Source organism: Pongo abelii, chromosome 4 (assembly GCF_028885655.2).
Source record: "Pongo abelii isolate AG06213 chromosome 4, NHGRI_mPonAbe1-v2.0_pri, whole genome shotgun sequence".
Classification (NCBI taxonomy): domain Eukaryota; kingdom Metazoa; phylum Chordata; class Mammalia; order Primates; family Hominidae; genus Pongo; species Pongo abelii.
In genome coordinates, this window is record NC_071989.2 from 121,078,911 (window position 1) to 121,104,530 (window position 25,620).

Below are 25,620 nucleotides of genomic sequence, written 5' to 3' on the forward strand. Positions count from 1 at the left end.
ACACTAATCAAAGCCTCCCTGACTACTCTGACTCCCTTCCAAGATCCCTCTATCACATGCACAGTGTTACTCTACTTAGTATCACACTCAGCACTATGTCACTGTATTACGTGCTGGAGCCATGAGGCTCCCCCATGGTCGTGTTGGGTTCTAGAGTGGCGAGGACTTTACTTGGTTTGGTTCCCCAATGCACCCCCAGTGCTGAGCACCATGCCTGGGTGACAGCTTCTAGTGACCGTTAAAACAGCTGTAGAACAACTCACTGAAGGTAATGTGTTTGATTCTTTGGGACATATTAAGAAACCAGGATTTAGGGAAGGAATCCCTCTAAAAAGGACTCACTGTATGTAGAATGTAAATTTGCATGATTAATTTCTAAGACAGTTGGACAGGATCTAGCAAAATGATAAATGAACATGCCCCTTGACTAAGCAACTTGACTTTTAGGAATTGATTTTACAGAGATACCAGGAGCACAAGTTCCTAGAGATACATCACTTATATTTGGATTCACTTAGGCATTGGTTACAATAATGCCTAATAAAGGGAGACAAGCAGGGAACTGGTTAATCACAGCCTACCCATGCTACTGAAATGCTCTGCTTGAAAAATATTTTTAAAATGCAGATGGACGGCTGGGGGCATTGACTCATGCCTGTAATCTCAGCACTGTAGGAGGCAGAGGAGTGTGGATTACTTGAGCTCAGAAATTCAAGACCAGCCTGGGCAACGTGGTGAAACCCCGTCTCTACAAAAAATATAAAACTTAGCCAGATATGGTGGCTCATGTCTGTAGTCCAAGCTACTCAGGTGGCTAAGTTGGGAGGATCGCTTGAGTTCAGGAGGTCAAGACCAGTGAGCCATGGTCCTGCCACTGCACTCCAGCTTGGGTGACAGAGTGAGACCATCTCAAAACAAACAGACAAAAAAACCAGACGGTCATGCACTGGGCATGGGAGGATATCTGATACATTAAGCAAAAAGGGTGAGTTCTAAAGATGCCATTTTTATAAAAACTGAAAAGCTGAGTGTGAATATCTGACACTGTAATAAGAGACTAGAAGGTGAAACACAAACTCAACAATGCTTAACTCATGAAGGGGGTTGATGGGAGGCTTTCATTTTCTACTTCACTCACTTTTGCATTGCCAGATATTTTTACAATTTTGTATGTTTTGTGTAAAGTGTGAGTTAGAGTCATGTAGGAACGGCATGGGAATGTGACCTCGGGGTAGAAGGCTCCTTTCTGGTGCCCAAATGGTTCAGACCCTGGTTCTCCTTTCCTGGCTTTTCATATATCTGATCTTTTACATTTCTGCCTTTAGCTACGACGAAGGTAAGTCAAGCTCTCCAAACTGATCAATGAAGAAAGGAATTACAACATAAAATCCAGGCCTGCTTTTGGGAGAGAGGATGGAAGGGGCAGGATCTTTAAGGGAAGTCTAGCAACCAGCCCTCAGCCCAGAAGTCATTTTTCAGTAAGTCCTCCTACCCGCCTCTGCTAAGCTGGAAGGAGCGTGTGTTTCTCCTTGGCCCTAGCAGCCTCCAGGACTCTCGGATCTGGCTGCATTTCCTCCCGGCATTGAAGAGTGGCAGCATTTCCTACCAGCAGTGAGGATGGTGTTGCAGGAGGGGGGCTCCCTTCCTCCCCACCTGCCCCCCAACACCTCCTCGGCCTTCCCAGCAGCCCTCCTCCAGCGGAGGGAAGCCAGGGACTCCTGCTTCCCTCCAGCTAAAAAGAGCAGGGAAGGGTTTTTTGCCCTACATTTTATTACCATTTAGAGCCCTTTATCTTTCATTCTAATGTTGATTAATAGTGTAAAAGGAAAAAAAAAAAAAAAACAACTGAAGAGTTAAAAATGTAACCACAAACTCAGTAAGAAATTCACAAAAAAAAACTCTGGGATGCTACCTAGAGCAGTCAAATCCCCTCCCTCCCCCAGTCCCATCCACAGTCAGCGAACAGGGAGACTGGAAATCCCAGCCCTTCCACAAGACAAAACGCTTCCTTCCCCAGCACCCAGGCCCTTGGGGGACCAGAGGGAACTTTCTGGATCTGGCAGGCTCCAAAGGAGGACAGAACCCCAGAAGGGCAGGAGAGAGTCTCTCAGACCCAGGCCAACCCCAGCTTAGGGTTGTGGCACAGGGGTGGGGAGTAGCCATTGCTGGGAGCTCAGAACTGCCTGGCCTTCAGAAGGGAATGGGAGTGAACCGCTGGGAGAAACCCCAGGAAAGAACTATGATGCTCATTTATTTAAAGATGCAAAGACGAGGCCAAACTGTAAACTTAAACCTAAAATTTGGGTTGGTTGATCTGTTTTCATGACAACACAAAAAAATGTAAAATATCTATTTAGTTTAAAAAATACTGATTACAGGGGCCGGGTGCGGTGGCTCACGCCTGTAATCCCAGCACTTTGGAAGGCCGGGGCTGGCAGATCACCTGATGTCGGGAGTTCAAGACCAGCCTGACCAACATGGAGAAACCCCGTCTCTACTAAATACAAAATTAGCTGGGTGTGGTGGCGCATGCCTATAATCTCAGCTACTTAGGAGACTGAGGCAGGAGAATCGCTTGAACCTGGGAGGTGGAGATTGCAGTGAGCCGAGATCACGCCATTGCACTCCAGCCTGGGCAAGAAGAGTGAAACTGTCTCAAAAAAAAAAAAAGATACTGATTACATCTTGAGATATTTTGGACATACTGGGTTACATTGTTATTAAAATTAATTTCATGTGTGTCTCTACTTTTTTCATGGGGCTACTAGAAAATTTAAAATTACATACATGCCTTGCATTTGTGGATCATATTATATCACTAGTGGACAGTGCTGCTCTAGAGCAATTGTTTAATGCTGTCAGAGGCATGCGAACCAGAGCAACTCCATCTTAAATAGGAGTTAGGTAAAAACTAGGCTAAGACCTACTGGGCTGTATTCCCAGATGGTGAAGGCATTCTAAGTTACAGGATGAAATAGGAGGTCAGCACAAAATACAGGTCATAAAGACCTTGCTGATAAAACATTGCAGTAAAGAAGCCAGCCAAAACAGCAAACCCAAGATGGCCACAAGAATGACCTCTAATCGTCCTCACTGCTACACTCTGACCAGTGCCACAATAGTTTACGAATGCCATGGCAACATCAGGAAGTTACCCTATAATGTCTAAAAAGGGGAGGTATGAATAATCCACCCCTTGTTTAGCATATTATCAAGAAGTAACCATAAAAATGGGCAAACAGCAGCCCCCAAGGCTGCTCTGTCTATGGAGTAGCCATTCTTTTCCTTTACTTTCCTAATAAACTTGCTTTCATTTTACTCTGTGGACTTGCCCTGAATTCCTTCTTGCACAAGATGCAAGAACCCTCTCTTGGGGTCTGGATCGGTAATATTTTCCAGTAACAGCATTACCAGATATTTTCCCTGGCTTCTGACTCAGTAGGTTTGGGTTGAGACCCAGGAATTGCAGTTTAACAAGTGCCCCAGCTGACTCTTGTTATCAGGCAAGCTTGAGGGACTGGTGTAAGGCAGAAGAGTTCCTCACCTGGACCTGAGGATGAGCTTCAGTTACTCCTGGAACTGACTTTCTGAATTGATATGCAAAATTTTGCAAGCACGGGGCTCACTTTATCAAGTCTATAGTTTTCCTCAGATTTTCAAACGATGATGTGGAAAATGCAAAGAAACATAGCTTACTAATTCAAGTCACACTGAAACCTCAACCATTCTTGTTCCTTTCTGCTTCTAATTTAAATTTGCTTAGCCTTTAGTTAAGATTTTATATGGTTTGGGTACATAAGATAGGCCAAAACAAACTTTCTTGGCTTCACACAAATGAGACAGCAAAAATTAAACACTACACGTTCCATATGCACCTTCAATAGTAATGTATTCATACAGTGTTTTCCTGGAATGGCCAGAAATACATAATCCATTCCTTTCTTTATGCCCAGTAGTATCGGCACTCACAAATATACCCCATACCATCAAGCAAAAACAATGGTGGATTGTAATGACTGTGACAGCTGAAGTCCCCCAGTACACACACGGATTTCAGTTCTATGTCTTCCCACTTCAGCTTTTGGGCTTCTTATTCCTGGTCACAAAAGGTCATATGACTCTAACCACAGAGCCAGGGTGGGACTTTTATTTTTAAGAGATAGGGTCTTGATCTGTCATCCAGGCTGGAGTACAGTGGCACAAATCACAGCTCACTGCAGCCTCGACCTCCCGGGCTCAAGCAATCCCCTCACCTCAGCCTCCTGAGTGGCTGGGACTCCAGGTATGTGCCACCATGCTGGGCTAATTTTTAAAACATTTTTTTTTTTTGTTTTTGTAGAGATAGGGTCTTAACTATGTTGCCCAGGCTGGTTGCAAACTACTGGGCTCTAGTGGTCCTCCCACCTTGCCCTCCCAAAATGCTGAGATTACAGGCCCGAGCAACTCCACCTGGTGGATTCTTTTTAATTGAAACATAATGTGGTACGTTTCAAGGCAGTGGAACATACACAGGGAATTAAGAGGTAGACTCGTGGTGGGAATTTAAAGGTAATATGAAAACCAAGGTGGCTTGCCAGTAAGCTGGGCAGAGCGAAGCAAGCCTCGGAAGTGGTGCTTGTTGGTGTACCTGGGTAGCCTGGCAGTACCGCTTCGTGAGCAATCAGTAAGGAGGTTGTATTCTCCCCAAAATAAAAAGGCCAGCAGCGGTACTCTGTGATTAGAGTCCAAATGAGGAGCTGCAGGAGTCATGGGGCGAGAGCCCAGTCTCAATGAGGCTGTGAGTGGCTTCACAGCTGGCCAGGAAACCTTTCAGAGGAGCTGTAATCAGACCAAACCACAGGGAGTCACAGCCATGCAGCCACAAGGCCTGGAATTTCTTAGTAATTGCTGATTATATGGAATTAGTAACTAAGAGAATTGTCTGCATATGTGATTTCTCTTAATCCGTCAGGCTCTGTCTCCACTGACGTGGATCACTAAGCTCACCAGTGAGCTCCACGTTGTTGCATCCAGCGGTCCAGTCCCTTCTGTCCTTTTCTTACCTGCCCGCATCACCTGCAGGGCTGACCGCCTCTTTGCTCATGGCTTCCACAAGGCCTCCAGAGCCTGATTTCGTTCTGCTTCATTGGCTGCTCCCTTTCTATACTCCATGCCAAAATACTGGGTGTTGTTTAGGACTTGGGCCTGGCCTGTATTTTATCTTATCCTTTTCTCTAATGGACTCCCTCCATTCCCTTTTCCTAAAAACTTCCACACTCTTATCTTCAGGCCTTTCCTTGGATCTCTGGACTTGTCTGTTTGCGGCCTCTTAACTGGCATCTGCGATTTCACATGTCCAGAGGATTACTTCCCAGATGACCTCCAACAGCCACTCTCTCTCCTGTGTTGGCTAATGGCACCACCATTCACCCGGTCACTCATTGGGCTCAGATCTCTCTGTCAAGAGTTTTCTCACTGATAAAATTCTTGCAAAGGCAGTTTAAGTTACTTGGAGTCAGCCTTAACTCCTCCTCCCCTCATCCTCCACATCTGTTCAACAGCAAACTCTATCTACCAAGTCTCATCCTGCCATTTGTCACCACACCCAGGTCCAAGTGGTCATCACTTCTCACCTGGACAACCACAACAGTCTGCTAACTGGTTTCTCTGTCTCCTCCCCTGCACCCCTCTGCCCTGGTTTTCACACAGCAGCCCAGGTAACATTTCACGTGACAGATCTGATCATGTTACTGCCCTCCACTGCCTTTCACCTACACTTGGAATAAACCCTGTAGTCTTGCCCGGACCTCTAAGGCCCTGCTTGACCTGAGTGCTACTTGCTGGGCCTTTGGGCTGCTGGAATCACCCTTGCCCTGCTGGAATCCTGTAGGTCCTCAGCACACGCCTGCACAGCCAGGGCCTCTTCCGGATGTGATTCTGCCTCTCTCCTCCTCATCTCAGGTTCAGTGTCACCTCCCAGAGAGGCCTAGCCTGACCACCCATCTAAACTCATGTCCCAGAGCTATGACATCACCACACCTTGCCATTTCCTTCATATTATTCATTGCAAACTAAAGTTACTTTATTGGAAAAAAAAAAATCTCCACAGACTGTATCACATCATCCCATTTCCTTCATGGTAATCACCACAATGTTTACTTATTTTTTAGAAAATCCAGGCAGCAGATAACAGCTGTCTCTAAGTCCTTTATAAGGATAACATCATTTCATTCCCACATAACCTTTGAAGTCAGTACTATCATGATTCTCATTTTTAAGGATGAGGAACTTTTTTGTTTTTTGCTTTTTTTTTGAGATGGAGTCTCACTCTTTCGCCCAGTCTGAAGTGCAGTGGTGCGATCTTGGGCTCAACACAACCTCCAACCCCTAGGGTTCAAGTGATTCTCCTGCCTCAGCCTCCTGAGTAGCTGGGATTATAGGCACCTGCCACCACGCCCAGCTAATTTCTGTATTTTTAGTAGGGACAGGGTTTCACCATGTTGGCCAGGCCGGTCTTGAATTCCCAATTTCAGGTGATCCACCTGCCTCGGCCTCCCAAAGTACTAGGATTACAGGTGTGAGCCACCGTGCCTGGCCTATAGATGAGGAACTTAAGATTAGTCCCTGCAGAACTGGGACTCCCACCTGAGATTCTGTCTGCAGAGCCTGTGCCCTTATGCATCTCACTGGGTAGTAGCCTGTGATTCATAAAGGGAATACAGTAGAGTGCAAGATAAACAAGACCTCTGCTTAACAGCACAGTCCTGCAGAACTAAGGCTCAAGTGTCCCCAGATAATGAGGTTCTGCAGGTATGTCGGTGGCTGTGTTTTGCCAGGAGTAGCAGCACAAGGACAACAGCAGTCTAACTTTTTCTTGCCCACACTTTGCTATGAACATGTTCTTGTCCAGGAAATCCATCTGGAGTTTTCACAGGCCTTGCCAGTGGCTGCTGTGTGTTCCAGTGCCCTCCACCACTCTGCCTTTATGAGGTCCCAGGCAAGGCCTTCTTCTCTTTGAGCTTTGGGGATGTTGGAGGGATGGCAGAAAAGTAAAATAAATCTCAATTACTCAAGCAACAACCCCCTCAATCCCTTGAGTGAGCCTCAGTCTTCACCCTCTGTGCTTCTAGGCACTTGGCTCTGGGGCTCAGCAGTTTATTTGCGTGCTAATGAAGCCATAGGCACACTTTGTATTCCATTAATGTCCTGCAGACCCATGTGCTTTTATGGAATTCTAAGCACAACTTCCATTGCTTGATTGCTTTTATACATCAACCAAATACGAAGAATCAGCAAGTTTAAATAAAACAGCACCTTTTGCAAAAATGGTCCTCCTAATGAACCAGTGAAGATTCTGCTGCTTATTTGTTCAGTGGGGGCTCCCTTTTAAAAAGCACCCCACCCAGTTCCCTTTTCATTTTATCCCACTCTTTGTGTGGCTCAAAAACAGTATTCATCCACAGCTGCTGAAATAGGGGTCAACTAGTGTCATCCTTTTTCCATTCAGTGACAAATGTTGGTTCCTACAAGTCTGGAAGTTTTCTACCACTGGGTGGATGGTTTATGAACTTGGACATGGATTTGAACTCTGAGGAGTCTTGCTGGCTTTTTCTAAGGCACTGGTAACAGTCAAGGGCTCTGTGGGCCACTGATGGGTTAAGAGTAGTCAGGGCCGGGCACAGTGGCTCACGCCCGTAATCCCAGCACTTTGTGAGGCTGAGGCAGGCGGATCACTTGAGCCTAGGAGTTTGAGACCAGCCTGGGCAACATGGTGAAATCCTTTCTCTACTAAAAATACAAAAATTAGCCAGGCATGGTGGTGTGCGCCTGTAGTCCAAGCTGCTTGGGAGGCTTAGGTGGGAGGACCGCTTGAGCCTGGGGAGGTTGAGGCTGCAGAGAGCTGTGATTGTGCCACTATACTCCGGCCTGGATGACAGAGTGAGACCCTGTTTCAAAAAAGTACCATAGAAGACTCAGAGAATAGCAGGAAGATATGTGATGGAGGTGACTGAAGGAAGCTTCAGGAAGGTGAGCATTCTGACTGGAAAGGATGGGGGAGAATCAGGGATAAAGCAAAGGGTGTGCTCTTGGAAAGACGAATTGTCCAGAGGGGCTGGACTACAGATCAAGCACGGGGAAACATTTGAAATATGGGCTAGGAAGTTAAGTTAGGGACCTACAGACAATCTTGAGTGCCAAGGCACTGAAGGTGTTTATGCAGAGCACCCTAATCCAAAGTATGTTTTAAGGTATTTTGGCGGCAGAATCAAACTGCAGAATGACCCATCAGGACACTCTCTCTAGGTTCTGAGGGTCAGTGCAATGGAAAGGAATGGAAGAGATTTTAAGGAATTATGACCTGCTGACGAGAGGTAGGGAGGGGAGACTTACAAGTTATAATCCTGGATCACTAGGAGAAGGGGATTTTTAACATAAATAGGAATTCATCAAAGCGCAGGAAGAAACAGAATTGTATTGGATGTGCTGTTTTGAGGCTTTAGCATATTTGGATGGAGATGTCCAGTGGGCATGAGGTTGAGATAATTTAGGGACCATTCAGAAGGAACAGCTGAAGACATGAGAGTTGGAGTCATGTACTTGGCTGAGTAAACCCTAATCCCTGGCCCTAAAAGGACTCTCTTTCTGTGGTGGGACTGAGGGTTAAGGAGGGGAGTTGGGGGTAGAACCAGGCATATTAAGAAATGAGCAATGAAATGTTCCATGAGAGAAGGAAATTCATGGCGCTAGGAACCAAAAAAGAAGTGGGAGAGGGTGTCATTTCTGCTGGGAGGTGGAGGAAGGGAACATCCAGATCCATTTTACAGATAGTTTTAAGTCATGCTGATGTGAATCTTTGGGGAATGGGATTGGGTGGGGCCAGGACAAAAGCAGATCCAAGAGTGAAGCCCCAGAGGCGCAGAAGAGGAAGAGCAGTCCCACGGCATGTGTGATCACACTGACCAGACGAGGCCCTCCTGCCACTGGATGTATCCTTTCAGGGCTCTGGCACACAGCCCTGTCTTCCAGCAGCGGCAGCTTGCCGACTTCTTATTCAGCAGAGAGAGGAAAGGAAGCCCTCCTCTGGTGGATGAGTCAGGGGCATCCTGTCCCCGGACAGAACGGCCACTGTGATTTGTCGATTGTCTTAATGTGGCATTTTACAGAACCATCTGGCAAACATGCAGACACAGGTGGCATATCCCAGTTCCCTGGAGGGCTGGGCGCAGCCCCTGGAGGGTCGGTGACTAAATGACCGCAGCCTCCTGGAGGGCAGGGCGCTGACTCCTGCAGGTAGTGTGTGAAGCTCACCCCACCCTGCTCCTGGGTAGAGTGAAAGGAGAGTGCCTGTGAGGCAGCACCATGCTCTGCTCCTCACCATGGCACAGGCGATGTACCATGGTGAGGAGCAGTGCACCTACTTCCTGCCTCCCAGCACTGAGGAAGCACAGATCCTTACTTTAAAAAGGTATTTTTTACTTATTTATTTTTTAAAGATGGGATCTCGCTATGTTGCCCAGGCTGGATTTGAACTGGCCTCAAGGGATGCTCCTGCCTCGGCCTCCCCAGTAGCTGGAACTCCAGGTGTATGCAACAGCACCTGGCTCACTCAGATCCTTACCTTTTTATCAGCATGACTTAGTCTGACATATGCCATTGCTTCACAGCTCTGTGTGTTTCAGGAAGTCCGCCTCCCGCCATGGTACCTCATTTGCCTTCCTCACTGACAGACTAAGACATGGCTGTTTACTGGAGGGACAGAGGTTTCTCACTGCCCAGACCAGCCACAAAGCAGGTAGTCTTCAGATAAACGAGTGGGCTCAGCTCACTCATCTGCAAGCAAGCCCGATGCTGCCAGCACATGTGGGGTGCAAGGGGTCCCCACAGAGAATGTAGAAACATGCAGACTTCCCCACTGCCTCACTGTGACCTTGAGAGATCACTCAGCCTTGCTGTCCCACTCTGTGCCCCTGCATCCCCACCCCAGGATCACATGGAGAGCAGCACCTGCTCCCGGCTGCCTCCCAAGAATATGACGGAGATGAACTAGTCTGCTCCTCTCAGCTGTGCTCGGGTCCTCAGGGCAGGCTGCACAAACACCATGTGAGTACAAAAAAAGAGTCATTTCTGAAAATTCCCTTATTTAGCTGACTTTTTATAGATCACTTACTTGGTGGAAAGATCAGTCAAATTTTACTAGGACCAAGGGTGAGACAGATCGGAGATGGAGAAGGTTTTTACAGCACACAGGCTGGATGGACAAGAGTGAAAACAAGATACTCTGATAAGAAAACATCTCGTGTGCCAGACTGGAAACCTGGTCATCCAGATGGGGTTTTATGGCAATACCACAGCCAACAAACTGCAATAAATGTACACCGAAGTAGGGGGAACGAAATCAGACCAGATGGGAGTTATGCATACAGTAAATGCGGGGTGGCATGTAGCCCTGGTTTTGTTCCAAACAGAAGAAAGTTAGGAGAAGACACACTGAGAGAGCCAGGGCTGGGTGACAAGGGCTGGCCAGGTAAGGGGAGGTTGGGTTGGGGACAGTGTCATGACCCAGAACCAGTGACTGAAGTGTCACAGGGCACCTTCCCTGGGATGGCTGGTTCTCCTTAAGGGACAGCCCATGGCTTAGCCTCTTCCTCCTCCCTTAGCGACACCTGATCTTTTCAGTCTGGATGCCTGCGCCCACAGTTTTAGTGTCTGGCACCATCCTTTTTTCAAGGGAGAAATATTGCTGAAAATGCTGGTAAGATTCCCCCAGCTGACCTCAACCATAAGCTTGGCTGTGATTTAATACCTTCAAAAAAGGTGTTCGTGTCCATTTGATTTTTTAAAATAAAAACCTCAGGAATCATTTCATCAAGGTATATAATACAAACCCAAACTGCAGCTCTGAGGTGTGTATATTGTATCCCCTCATGAAGTGATGACCCCAGTTTCTAAGCTATATTTACAGTATCATTATGTTATTTTCCTTTTTCCTTTACCTCTGTAAGTTTGTTCTTGGCTCCATCCATCTGGGTCTTGATTAGAAATCCATGCTAACCAACTTAAGGCTGGTGATTGGAAATCCATTGTGACTGACAGAACAAATGAAGTCTCTTTATGTTTAGTCAGCACAATCTGCATCTTCCTTGTGCCAGCAAAGGCCTCTGAGGTTTGGGGAATTTGAAAAACTTAAGGGCTTAGCTTACAGATACAATATCCAAACGGCTCCCACTGGAAATAGCGAGTGGATTTCCATCCCGTGTTTCTGGCACAGTTAAGTCATTAGGATTTGTTGAGGGCATTTTTCTGCGCAGCTTTTCTCTTCCCGCCCCAAGCAGAGCAATTGCCATGTAACTGCACGGCCAGAGGCTCTGCCAAAGTACAAACAGAGCTATTACAACTTGGAAGGAAAGACAAAAAGTGACAGTAAATCAGGAAGGTAGTGAAGTTCCCCACAAGGCAACCTTCCATCCACCATCAGCTTGGAGGCCATCCTATAAACAGGCCCGCTGGATCAAGTTAACTGACTGAAAATACACTGTAGCCTTCCCCTCCAACCCTAAATTCTCAGAAATGGCAGGACAGAGATTTTTTAAAACCCCTGAGCATCTTAGAAAGGAGTGCTCTTTGTATATCAGAAACCATGCTCAATCATAAAAAATGAAAGGCAGATGTTTTCTTCTTCCTGAAGAGAAAACCACAACGCAAAATGCATGCAGAAAAATATTCTGCAAAAGGAAGAAGGGGATTCAGAGGTGCTCCAACCAGAGGTGTTGGCTACCAGAACAGGAGGGGACCAAATGCTTGGGTCAGATACGCAGACTAGAGGGCTGTTATTAGCCAGGAGAGAGCTTCTGATATGACCCAACTGACAGCACTTTGAAGGACCTGGCTACATTTTCTGGATGGCAGACTGTAATAAGTAGAAGCAGGACTCTCAAACAGGATGGCCGGGTGCAGTGGCTCATGCCTGTAATCACAGCACACTGTGAGGCCAAGGCGGGTGGATCACCTGAGGTCAGGAGTTCAAGACCAGACTAGCCAACATGGTGAAATTCCGTCTCTACTAAAAATACAAAAAATTAGCCAGGTGTGGTGGCATTTGCCTGTAGTCCCAGCTAACTTGGGAGGCTGAGGCAGGAGAATTGCTTGAACCTGGGAGACAGAGGTTTCAGTGAGCCAAGATCGCACCACTGCACTCCAGCCTGGGCGACAGAGCAAGACTCTGTCTCAAAAAAAAAAAAAAAAAAAAAAAACGAAAAACAAAAAACAAAACCTCTCGAACAGGTGACCTAGGAATTTAAAATACAAGAATGAACACACAAACAAGGACCACTGAATATTTAAAGAAAGCAAACACCAAGAAAGAGTCACAAAACTCAACTATGAAAAGAATTACATGTGAAGAAACAGAATTAATACAGCAGACAAAAAAGAGGAAGGAATTTAATGGCCGGGCAGGGTAGTGCATGCCTGGAATCCCAACATTTTGGGAGGCCAAGATGGGAAGACCACTTGAGCCCAGGAGTTTGAGACCAGCCTGGGCAACATAGGGAGACCCTGTCTCAAAAAAAAAAAAAAAAAAAAAAAAAATTAGCCAGGTGTGGGGGCATGCACCTGTAGTCCTAGTAGCTACTTGGGAGGCTGGGGTGGGAGGATCACTTGAGCCCAGGAGATTGAGGCTGCAGTGAGCTGTGATTGTGTCACTGCACTCCAGCCTGGACAACAGAATGAGACCCTCTCTCAAAAAAAAAAAAAAAAAAAAAAATTTAAGCATTATAAAAATCCTCAAAGAGATGCATATCACTAAAAAAGAGATGACAGATTTAATCACCAAAATAAAAAACTCAACGTAGAGGTCAAACATCACAGTGAACCTAACTAAAGAATAAATTAGTGAGCTGGAAAATTGAGCCAAAAAAATCTGTCTCTCCAGAACTGCAACTATCTGATAGGGCAGCCACTAGCCACATGTGGCTCTTGAGAACTTGAAATGTCTGAATTTGAGATATGCTGAGGTGTAAAATACATACCAGGTTTTGAAAACTTAGTTAAAAAAAAATTTCATTAATAGTTTGAGAAAATATTGACTACATGTTAAAATAATTTAGACATATTGTGTTAAATAAAACATTATTAAAGTGAATTTCAGCTGTCTTTGTTCTTTTTAATGTGGCTACTAGAAAATTTAAAATTACATATGTGGTTCACATTACATTTCTGCTGGACAATGCTGCTGTAGAACCTGGGGCAAAAGCAGTGATGGAAAGAAGGTATGAAAAGTGGAGATATGGAAGACAGAGCTAGATGAATCAGCATCTGTTTCTCCTTGCAGGAGGAGATAAAGAATTGGGGGGCGGTGAGGGGAAAGAAACACTGAAATAATAGAGGAAAATTTCCTAGAACTAAATAAATACACAAGGCTTTTTCATGCTACCAACGCTGAAGGAAAGTATTCCTGCTGAAGCTGGAAACAAGGTAGGAGTGCCTGTTTTCACTTCACCAGTTAACACTGTCCCAGAAGTTTCTAGCCAAGGCAACAACATAACAGAAAAGGAAAGGAAGAGGAATTTTCTTATTCACAGATGAAACAATGACTGCCTAAGCGCTGTCTCTTAAGTGCTCTCTCTTCTCACTGTTTTGAAAGGCCTGGCACCAACAGGCCTTCTCCATTTCTGGCTTCCAAGACATGGGTAAAGCAGAACACATCAGCACCTTCTCCTTTTGGGAGCAGCAAAGAGAACTCAGAACAAAGCCTCCATGCCCAGGATAAACACCAGCTGGGGTGGGGAAAGGGTGCTTACCGACGAATGGCGTTGGTGAACTCCGCAGCCAGCTCATTCTCGCTGCACGTTGTCCTGAGTTCAGCTAGGGACAGAGCTGGGGAGGCAGCATCAGCACACTCCTGACAACAGCAAACACATTCCAGTTAGGCCTGAATCCAAGCCGGCAGCACCCTGGAAGCCTGCAGCAGAGCGCGGTAGGTGGCTCGTGCAGTGATGGCAGCAGTGTGGGCACCGGGTGGCGCCCTCAGGTCATGCCAAAGGGGAAAGCCTGGCAGCAAGCCAAAGAGGCCTCTCTGCTCCCAGACCGCTGGTTCCTTTTGCAGGCTGGCCAGTGCGGTGGGGATGACACCCAGTATGCTCTGAGCAGACACTGATGCCAGGCACTGGTCTAAGCATGCCATATGCATTCAATCATTTAATCTCCAGAAATACTCTCTGAGGCAGGAACTATCATTATCTCCATTTTACCAAGGAGGGAATGAAGGCACAGAGAAGTTATGCCTCCCAGTCACCAGCTAGGAAATGGGGGAACCAGGATTCAAACCCAAGCTGTGTGGCCGCAGATCAATCTCTTGACCACTAGGTAAAGCCTCTCGTAATCATACAAGACAAGTGAGAAATACCCGTGAATATCCTTGGTGCCCCATCCCACATCTCCTTGGGAGAAAAGCAAACTCCTTTAGATTTAGGAGCTTTGCTGGGTTCAGTGTAAGCATCAAGAAAACCCAGCAGAGGAGGAGGAAAACAGAAGTGCATCCCACCCCATGGATTAGCATTAGACAGGGACTTGACATCATCTAAAGCAAATCATCCCACCGGGCAGATGAGGAAACTTAAGGGCCAAACTATAGCTCCAAATCCTATAGTTAAGACTATTCAAAGCAGTGACCATGCCTGAGTGCTCTACATTCCATGCACAGAGAGGACAGCAGCCACACTACATAGTAACATGGCCGGGGGAAGGCATTCATTGGATGATCTCTCAACGGACATGAGTTGCTACCGAGCTGCAGGCCTGAGAATAAAAAGCTTGTGATCTGTTGCAGGAGATGGAATGTAAACAGATTTTTTTTTTTTTTTTTTTTGAGACGGAGTCTTGCTCTTGTTGCCCAGACTGGAGTGCAATGGCACGATCTTGGCTCACTGCAACTTCTGCCTCCTGGGTTCAAGCGATTCATCCGCCTCAGCCTCCCGAGTAGCTGGGATTACAGGCATGTGCCACCACGCCTGGCTAATTTTGTATTTTTAGTAGAGACGGGGTTTCTCCATGTTGCTCAGGCTGGTCTCAAACTCCTGACCTCAGGTGATCCACCCGCCTCGGCCTCCCAAAGTACTGGGATCACAGGCATGAGCCACCGCGCCTGGCCATAAACAGAAAATTTTATAAGATGTGAGCTACAGAGAGGCACCGATTCAGTGTTGCAAGTCCAGGCATGTGGTCTCCCGAGGCAGTTCCTTGGCAGTGGCGCTGCCAACACCTGAGTGCTCTTCCCTCTGCCATGCCCTCCACCTGGGCTGTCTTCCACCTCCTCTCCACCTACCTGTGCTCAGAGACCCAAGTCCCCTGTCCACCCTTGGAATCTGTTGAGATTCCCACAATATCCTCACTTTTTGTATATCCATTCCCATTTGATGTTAACATTTCGTGAAACTCCTTAGAGACAGGGACTGCTCGGTCTCATTCATGGTGCCTCTCACTGAATATACTTGGCAGTATCTGGTGCACACAGACAAGAATTTCAAAACCGAATGCAACTTGGACAAGATTTGGAATGCAGGTGTGCTAGTTGGAGGGAAGCTTTTTAAAGAAGCATAAGCACCCACCCAGTGGAGCAAGAAAAAATGTTCGAAACTCAAATGTGGCCCACCAGCTGCTTTTTATGACCCACAGGATAAGAATGGTTTTCCTATTTTTAAAATCATTTTAAAAAGTCAAAAGAAGAGTATTCTGTGACAGGTAGAAATTAAATGAAATTCCAATGTCAGCATCCATACATAAAGTATTACTAGAGGCCAGGCACAGTGGCTCACGCCTGTAATCCCAGCACTTTGGGAGGCCAAGGCAGGTAGATCACTTGAGGTCAGGAGTTTGAGACCAGCCTGACCAACATGGTGAAAACCCATCTCTACTAAAAATACAAAATTAACCAGGCATGGTGGCGCACACCTGTAGTCCCAGATACTTGGGAGGCTGAGGCAGGAGAATCACTTGAACCCGGTAGGTGGAGGCTGCTGTGAGCTGAGATCGCACCACTGCACTCCAGCCTGGGCAACAAGAGTGAAACTCCATCTCAAAAATAAATAAATAAATAAAAATAAATATTTAATTAATTAAATAAAGTGCTACTAGAACACAGCCATGGCCACTGGTCTCCCTGTTGCCTCTGCTTTTGCACTAGCATTGGACAATAGCAAAGTTGAGTGGCTGCAGCTGCACCCAAACGACCCACAAGCCCTACAACATTCACTGTGTGACCCTTCACAGAAAAGTGCTGACCCCTTCTCTAGACGCTCGACTCATCCAGCAACAGCTAAGACCAGAGGAATAGCCCAGATGGGAGATTTTATTCCAACAGTAAATGGATCTAGTATTTGAAAGGCAAAATAATCAGCTTATTTCATTACCTGAAAAACACAACATACTCTTATAAAGTTTCTTACTGTAGTGTTAAAAAAAAATCATCTGGCCCTTTCCATAGGAGAAATTTTCTTTTTTTTTTTTTCTTGAGACAGAGTCTGACTCTGTCGCCCAGGCTGTGGTGCAGCGGCGTGACCTTGGGTCACTGCAACCTCCGCCTCCCAGGTTCAAGCAGTTCTTGTGCCTCAGCCTCCCAAGTAGCTGGGATTACAGGTGCCTACCACCATGCCAGGCTAATTTTTGTATTTTTAGTAGAGATGGGGTTTCACCATGTTGGTCATGCTGGTCTTGAACTCCTGACCTCAAGTGATCCACCCGCCTCAGGCTCCCAAAGTACTGGGATTATAGGTATCAGCCACCACGTCCAGCCAAATTTCCTTACTTTGAAGCCACTCCACATAACAGTGTTTCACCCAGTCAAAATAAATACCAGGAACTAGGGGAAAATGCTCAGTTCATGGGCCTTCTGGCAAGAACCTGGTAACTCCATTTCTACCACACCCTAAGAACACACACAAACACTAGCGCTCCGTCTCTTAGACTCTGTCCCTGACTAGTAACAAACTCAAAAGGCAAAAAAAAAAAAAAAAAAAAAAAGAGATTTTGAAGGTGTTTGTATGGAACCTCATCTTCCCAAGCCCCAGATACTTCCATGTGAATCCAGATACAGCACCGCATGGCTGGTGCCCACCTGCACAGCCTGACTCACCTCCCCCAGCCTTGGGCAGATGGCTTCATAGTGCACTTGGCATAGTGACTTCTCTAAAGCCCAAACTGTATCACATCATCTCTTGCTGAGGACCATTCCATGATTCCGCACGGCCCTCAAGATAACTCCAGCCAGTGCATCAGCTCCACTCCTCTCCGGGCCGTTGCACGTGCTGTCCCATCAGCCTAAGGGCACCTCTTCTCTCCTCTGGCCCTCCACCTGCCTGTCTTCAACAGACTACCTCCCACTTGCCACTGGGGCTCAGCTCAGAAGTTCATTTCTTCCAGAAAACCTGTCCTTAATCTCCAAAGTGGACATTTGTGTCTGGCTTCTGTCCTCCCACGGTGCTAAGAATTCAGCCTCGCACTGGGGACGTTCTCTCACTGCTCTGCGATCATCTGTTTGCCCACCAGTCTCCTCCTAAGAATGTAAATTCCTGGAGGACAGACTTTGCCTGTCTACCACAGAGCTGCCTCTAGCACCCTGCCTTGGTTCTGGCACGCTGTGAGTGCCGAATCACATTTATCAGCTGAATGGATGAATAAAAAGCAGCCAGGGTCTTGGGAGGGCTGTCCTGGCTGGGTGCCACAGCTGTGTCTTGTCTTGGCTCCTCAGCAAGTGGGAGGTGGGGAAGGGTGTAGCTGCGGCCATTTGTGAATCATGCTTCAGAGTTCTTAACTATGTAGGGAGTGACAATTCACTGTCACATGACATCAGTACTGTTCCTTCTTTCCCAGGTACATGGCTCTCCTGGAGACGATCCTGCACTTGTGCTATGAGAAGCCATTTATGAGACTAGCAAGTTGGTATATGTCTGCGAGTCCTGGGTCTGAAACAAATGGGGTTCAAGAGAAGCTTGCATTTATTAAGAACAGAAAAATATGATGCACAGAATATAGACGACCCTTGGACAAGGGATATAATTCTTTAGAGTCCACAGTTTTTTTTCTTCCCAACACAGTATTTGGAAAATTCTGAGATACAGGATAATGGAATGAACTTGGATTCCAGAAAAAAAATACCTGGGGGCTGATAAGAGAGTGAGTTTGCAAAATTCTATCACCAGACAGCCCACTTTCAGATGATGCAGACTTCGTAACCCAAGGCTTCCTTCCTCCTCCTCTGCCGGCAGGCTGCTTCCTGCTTAGCACCCCGTGATGGCAGCAACGCCAGCAGGAAGGAGTCAAGGAGGAAATGCAGTGGAAAGAAGAGAGCCCGTTAGTGGATCTGGGCTAAATCCCGATTCTACCATTTATCAGCAGTGAGACTCCTCACTTCCTTGAGCCTCATTTTTCTCATGTAAATGGGGATAACTATTCTTTCCTCAGACCTGTGAGACTTAAGGGCGATCATAAATGCAGTCATTGGTACAGAAGTACTGTAGCTCCCCCTTAACTGCGGTTTTGCTTTCTGTGGTTTCGGTTCCTCAAGGTCAACCATGGTCTGAAAATATTAAATGGGAAATTCTAGAAATAAACAGTAAGTTTTAAACTGTGCACCATTCTGAGCAGCAGGATGAAACCTTGCACTGTCCTGCGCCATCCCACCTGAGTTGCGAATCATTCCTTAGTCCAGCAGAGCCGCAGTGTAGACACTCCCCACCCATCTGTCATTTAGTAGCTCTCTCCGTTATCAGATCAACTGTCAGTGTCACACTGCTTGTGTTCACTTTTGTGAGTACCCTTGTGTTAACACAAGTAACACAAAAGTAGCACCAAGTAACCCTTATGTCATGTAATAATAGCCCCAAAGTGCAACAGTAATGATGCTGACATATTGTTATAATTGTTCTATTAATATTTTATTAGTTGTTGTTAATCTTTTACTGTGCCTAATTTCTAAATTAAACTTCATCACAGGCATGTATGTATAGGGGAAAACGTAGAATATATAAGGGTTCAGTATTATCCGTGGTTTCAGGCATCCATGGGGGATTTTGGATCATATCCCCTGTGGATAAAGGGGGCACTATTATACCAATAAACCAACAAATGAGGGCTGCTGTGTGACAGAGGATTAGACAAAGGAGGTGAGAACAGTATCAGTGGACAACTGCAGAGATCACCCCTCTGATGTGACTGTGATATGTGAAAAGGTTCAACTATTACATAAAGTGAGATTTGGTATTTCTAAAATGTAGACCTGGTTTCATTACACTCAAAATGTCACCTTCTTAGATACCTACGAATGGCCTGCATTTCCTATGCAAATACAAGAACTGAGGCAGCAGGGCGGTGAGGTGTGGCCAGTGGTCACCGGGCAGTCAGGGAGGCCTGAGTCTAAGGGTGTCCCTAAGCCACTCTGGCCCTACCTTGCCAGGTTTGTCTTTGCCGCCGCTGCTGGTGGAGCTGAGGGATCGCATCCGCTGCTCCTTCTGCTCCTCCACCTCGGACTTCAGGTGCTCAATGTGCACCAGGTAGGCCTGCTCCTGGGCCTCCCGCGTGCTCAGCTTCAGCTCCAGGGCCTTCTTCTCTTTCTCCAGTAGGTAGAGCTGGGCCTTCAGCTCGGCCATCTCCTCCTACAGAGCAAGGAGCACAGAGTACATGAGGCACGCCCGATCTGAGAGCAGGGCTGGCTGCTGCCAAGTGGGTGGGTGGGGGGTCCCCGGCTATGACCCACAGGCCCGTGGTAGAGTTATCACTTTGAAGTTGGCAGTAAGATGAGTGGGAGGAGACGTGGCACCTGTCACCACACTTCTAAAGGAATGACGTATGGACAAGGCCATGCACTTTGTCAGTCTATGGACTAGACCTGAGACAGAAGGGTAGAAGTTACAGGCAAGATTGTGGTTCAATATAGGAAAACCTTTCTAACAAATAGAGCCCCCACACAGGCACATGGGCCTCGATGGAAACCGATTCTCTGGTCTGCAGAGGCTGAGCTGCACCTGCCGGAGGCTGTAAAGTCACCTATCCATGGAAGGTCTCTTCTGGCCAAGCCCCTCCCAATTCCCATTTTGGTTTCCATAGCACCAACCACGTATTTAACCACTCCCACGGCTCCTTTGTTGCCCTGTAGCTGGGCCAGGCAGGTGGCGAATGCCTGCAGCAGCATCCACCTCCAGCTCCTGCCTACTTCTCAGGGCCCAAATGAAATCAATAGAAACAGCATCCTTCACAGGTGACTGCTCATCAGACAACTTCTAAAAGTATCCTAAGAACTCAAATGAGAGCGATGAGTGAAGAATAAGAAGTGAATCCAAAATAGGACAGTGCCATCCTGGGACCAGGAGCCAATAACAATGACAGCCACTAGCCTTTACTGAGCACGTGGCACTGTGCTAAGTGTTCACACGACGTGGCTCATTTCATCTTCCCAACCTGGGTTAGGTATTGCAACTATCCCCATTGACAGATGGGAAACTGAGGCACACAGAAGGAAATCCCCCTGCCCATGGCTACTGGGTAAGCTGTGGAGCCACAGATTGCAGCCGAGGTGTCTGGTTCAGAGCTATACTGCCTCTCTCCCTTTCAAGGTGAGCCCACGCATGACTCTTGTCCCCGCACTTCTGCTGGAGAGTAACTCCACCAGCCCATGGCCACCAGGTCCAGCCTTCCCAGCCCACCTTGAGATGGACTCACCTGAGGTTAGTTCAGATTCTCACCACCCCCGAAGTGACCCTTCTGAGGTAATAAACCACAGGCCTGGTGCACTCTCCTGGGTAAGCTGGACTGGGGGGTAGATGTTTTCACTCTCAAATGTGGGGAAATAGCTAGAGGACACCCCTCGAGACGGACATTAGTCAATGTGCTCAGTAAACTACTCAGAACATGCCAACCTTCTTTCCCCTAAATATCAGACATAAAAGCCAGAATGAAAGGTGTGCCACGCCCAGAGCCTTCGGATCTTTTGCCATTGGAAGCAGGATTCTGAAGGTTCTGGCAACACTGCATACTGAGCTAATGTGATGGTCGCTTCCAGAACAAACATATAAATGCATGCTTGAAAGAAGGAAAGAGAAACCTATGGGTGCCAGAAATGAAGAGGGAACGCTGCCAGAGAGAACGGCAAGGAGGGCGGGTGCTGGCCAGCAAGGCATCAGACTGTCCTCAGGCCCTCCACCCAGGGGCTTAACATTACCCAAGGCCAGGGCTGTGGCCTCTGAGGCAGAAAGCCACAGCTCAGACCCCTACGGGAGCAGGATTCTCATCAGGCTGCCCATAAGACACTAGAAAACTTCCTTTCTGGAGATGTGGCCAGTAAACTTGTCATCTCTCAGGCTCTGTGTGGGAAAAGAAAGAAAAATCTCTTTCCAGGAATTAAACCTCAAGCTTGTGTCATGTGTAGGTGTGGTACAAGAATCCTGAGCCAAGAACTTAATAAGAACGAGTCCTAAACCTCAGAAACTGATGAGTCCCAACAGATCTAAACATAGAACCACTCTGTAGGGACATCTGCAACCCAGGATCCTCAGGGCCCCACGGAACACAGCTTCCACGGAGGATGAGCTGGTGCTTGCATTCTCTCCCCCTACCCCCACCACCGAGGAAATGAGAATAAATCAGCACTGACGGAGAATGAGCGGATGCAAAAAGTAAGAGTCAGCATTTACAAGAAGCAGAAATAACAATGTGGAAAACTAGAAAATAAATATTTAAAACAAAGAGATATAGGAGTCATAATGAAGGGATAAGACGTTCAAAAAGGAAGAGAAGGCCAGGCCTGGTGCCTCACATCTGTAATCCCAGCACTTTGGGAGGCTGACGTGGGTGGATGACTTGAGCCCAGGAGTTTAAGACTGGCCTGGGCAACAAAGTGAGACCCTGTTTCTACAAAAAAATAAACTTAAAAAGTCAGCTGGGTAGGGCGGTGCATTCCTGTAGTCCCAGCTACTAGGGAGGCTGAGGCAGAAGGATCACTTCCAGCCCAAGGGTGAGGCTATAGTGAGCCATGACTGTGTCAGTGCACTCCAGCCTGGGCAACACAGTGAGACCCTGTTTCAAAACGACAAACAAACAAACAAACAACAACAAAAAGAAGAATGGATTTGAAAAGGAACCAAGCAGATCATCTAGAAATGAAAAGGTATTACAAAAACAGAAACTTGAATTTCTCTGCAGTTGGATCCTAGAAACTGGTGAAAATCCAACGTAACCTGCTGGATAATGGATTTGGTATGGGTGAGCACACATCCCCAAGCAGACTGGGAGGGACTCAGAGGAAAAGGGGATGACTCTGATGTTTAGCCTTCAAGAAAGTCATAGGGAACCAAGCCAGAATGCTAGCAATGGCTGCCCTGGATCATGATATTATGGATTGCTCTCCTCCCAGCTTTTCTACTTTTTTAGAAAATTTCTAAGATCAGTACACATTTTATTTTCAAGTGGCAAAGGGAGTATTAGAACTTTTATTCCAACAAAAATGTCTTTCTTGGCTAGAATACCAGTAAATTTATCACCCCACATGTTGGCCAATTTTAAAAAGAAAATCTTTAGTCTTTGGCCAAAAGAAACACAATGTTTGGAATAAATGATGGAAGGGTGGCCTCATGGCTCGTGCCACAGGCTGCAAGAGTCTGCAAACAGGGCTCCCGGTTGGGGGAAAAGTCACTACGATGAGGGACCCAAGGCTAGCTCATAAGCAATGAGAGGTGGATCAGCCAAAGCAGCATGAGGATTCTCCAGAGAGAGGCCAGGATGGCAGCTGCGTGGCTGGATGAAGACGAGCCAGTTTGGAAATCATGGGGGTCGGGGCGGGAGGTGAGATTCCTGCATCTGTTACCACTGCCTAGTGTCTTCCCAAACTTCACCCAGATTCTAGCTCAAGAAGCTCCCAAGGACAGGGCTGTGCTGAGTGAGTCACCCCCGAGGGTGTCAGGATGGCTGCTGCTGCCAGCTCCCCTCCACTCTCCAGAGATGGTGCGACCAGGGGGTTGTTTTTCTCCCTGCTGCAGACAGTACTGATCCCAATAGGAGCCATTAACTCTGCACTGCCATGACCCGCTCTGGCTTGCTCGACTCCAGTTCCTGACCAGTCCTAAACTCAATCTCTGCCTCTCTTCCCCTCCCCAGAGGTCAGGTGGCTGAAAGTCCCAATCCTCCATCACACGCCTGGTCCTTCTGGTGACCAGCCCACATTCTGAAGCTGTCTAGGCCCCACCATAAGTCACCTCATCAGCATCACAAAGACACCCCTAGCTCAGCAAGAAACTCCAAGGGTTTCTCAAAATCTGTCCCAAAACCAAGGACAAATATCAGATATGGTCTTACTTATACCACAGCTGCCTTCTGAGAGCAGGTACCAGGTGAAGGGCTGGCGCCTGGCACTCCACACCAGAAACAGGCGAAGTGGTGTCTTGCTGTAGGTATGGCGGTTTAACTACTTCCCAGTGGGGGACACCAGCTTTCCAAGAAAGCTCCCTTCTGTAGAAATGCCAGCAGGTAGATATCTCCACTAGCAGCTGAAAGGCCCAGTGTTTCAGATCCACTGAAACACTGACCTCAACAACACTGTACACCTTCGCTGGAGGGCAGTACGGTCTGAGCAGGCTCGACACTGCACCAAAGGTACAAGATGTCAGGAAACTAGGGCTCTTGGCCAAACTCTACAACTGGCCTCACCCTGTTTTCCCCCTGCCGGGAGTTAACATCAGCATCAGCAACCCAAGACATATTTCCAAGCATTCTTGATATTAGGGGTCAATTTAGATGGACAGAGGCTCCACCCTGCAGATGTCTGACTTGGCTTCTCTTAGAGGATGAAGGGCTCCAAAGTTGGGCTGGGACACCCTGAGAAATCCCTTAGAATTCAACTCCCCTGTCCAGAAACACCCAGCCCAAGTGACCCCCAGACATAGTGAAACCAGCTCTGTCTACAAACAAGGGTCTGGCTCTTCTCTGGGCAGGAGGGATTGATTCCTCCTTATCTGTTGGACCTGCTTTCAGAGGTTGTTTAGATTTCCTCCTGGTGGCAGCCTAGCGCACGGGACCCACCCACCACATACCTTCATGGCCATGAGCTCCTGCATCAGCACTGCGTTTTCCAGATCCAGCCTCTGGCTGTCTCCCCGGGGCTTGACGTCATAGCTGAGAGGATCAATGTGGATGCTTTCCAGCTCCAGCATGGTCAGCTTGACCGCAGCCCTGTCATTCTTGAGCTGCTGGATATAATCCTTCAGCCTCTGCTCGTCTTCTTTAGTGAACTCGGTGTCGCAACTACTGGCTGTGGAGCTGGTTGTGCTGAGAAAGAAGAAAAAAAAGACCCACCACCCTGTGTTATTCCAAGTCATGGCGAATAGATCATTTCTCCTCACTCTTCTCCACATTCCCTTTCCCCAGTGTTATTTAGATGGTAATCCAAAAATAAGTTTTCTTCACAGCATAGGAAAATGATACCACCTTTTAGGAAAGAATTAAGTGTGAAGAATAACAAATGCTTACACTCCTTGACGCAACACTGTGCACTCTAGAAATGAATTTCTAAGGAAGTAATTCCACAGAAGCAAAAAGATACACATACAAAGGAACATAATCTAAAATACAGTTTAGTGATTTATCACAGCCATCAAAAGGAGGGAAATCATGTGGACATTACAGTGATAATTGTAATATGTGAAATTATAGTGATATTGACAATGGTGGTGATATTTTGAGGAAATAGGTTAAAAGATATTATATATGTAATAAAAAAGATACTCGTGGTCAGAACTTAAAAAAGGTATATTTAAGGCAACAAAAGTCGAAGCACAAAACTCCTATGGTGTGATCCACAGATGCATGTCACACCCTCACACGTGTGTGCAGGTGTCCCAGGCTGTGGCAGCCGTCCCTGCGGAGCAGCACCGAAGGGGGCTGTTTTGCTGTGATTACTTCTGTTGTTTGCAACATGTACCATGAAAAACACAGGGGTGCATAACACAGCAATAACCACTTTGGGAGTGGGGTACCCCCAGGCCTTCCTATACTTCACAGTCTGAGTACAGTGTCCACTACAGGGACTCGGGCTGACCCAAGGGCCCTTGGCAGCCCAAGGTGAATGGTGACCGGACAAGGAAACCCCAGCTGAACCCCAGGCCTGTGGCAGCCCGGGAAGGTTTCTAGGGGACCAAACCACCATGAAAGGGGGAGCACCACTGGAAAATGGAGGCCATGGCTTTCAAGCGGGCTCTAGCCTTTTCCAGCAGTGGGCAGGCTGCTCCCCGTGCCTCCAAATAAGGCCTACTCCACTCGGTTGAGGACTCTGAGGCCAGTATGCACCGACAGCAGTTTCTCTGCACTTGCACTGGGCCTCCCTAGGGGTGATTCGCCCCTCATGGAACTGGTCTGAAGATGGCAGAAGAACAAGCAGAGGCCTACTGACCTTGCATCAAAACAGGCCAGGCTGTGTTGTCATGTCTGTTGCTACAGATTTGGAAAGTGAAGCTCAGAGACATCAAGTGGTCAGCCGAGTCATGCGGCTGGAAAGAGGTGCAACTAGACTTGGGCCGCAGCCTCGTCCCACAGCCCTGTCCTTGTCCCCAGAATCCTGTAGCTAGAAGCTATACCAGGGGCCAGGAGTGATCTCCACAGGCTGCC

General features: G+C 47.3%; 1 protein-coding gene across 6 annotated transcripts in view; it reads right to left on the bottom strand.

The window, feature by feature from the left end:
• Nucleotides 1–25,620, bottom strand: part of MCC (MCC regulator of WNT signaling pathway) — a 498,353-nt gene that overhangs the window by 10,586 nt on the left and 462,147 nt on the right. For all 6 annotated transcript variants that reach the window (XM_054554995.2, XM_063723849.1, XM_054554996.2 and 3 more), the window contains 3 exon segments: nt 24,051–24,285; nt 19,419–19,625; nt 13,779–13,879 (listed from right to left, as the gene is read on the bottom strand). In XM_054554995.2, the coding sequence (XP_054410970.1) occupies nt 13,779–13,879; nt 19,419–19,625; nt 24,051–24,285 (543 nt within the window).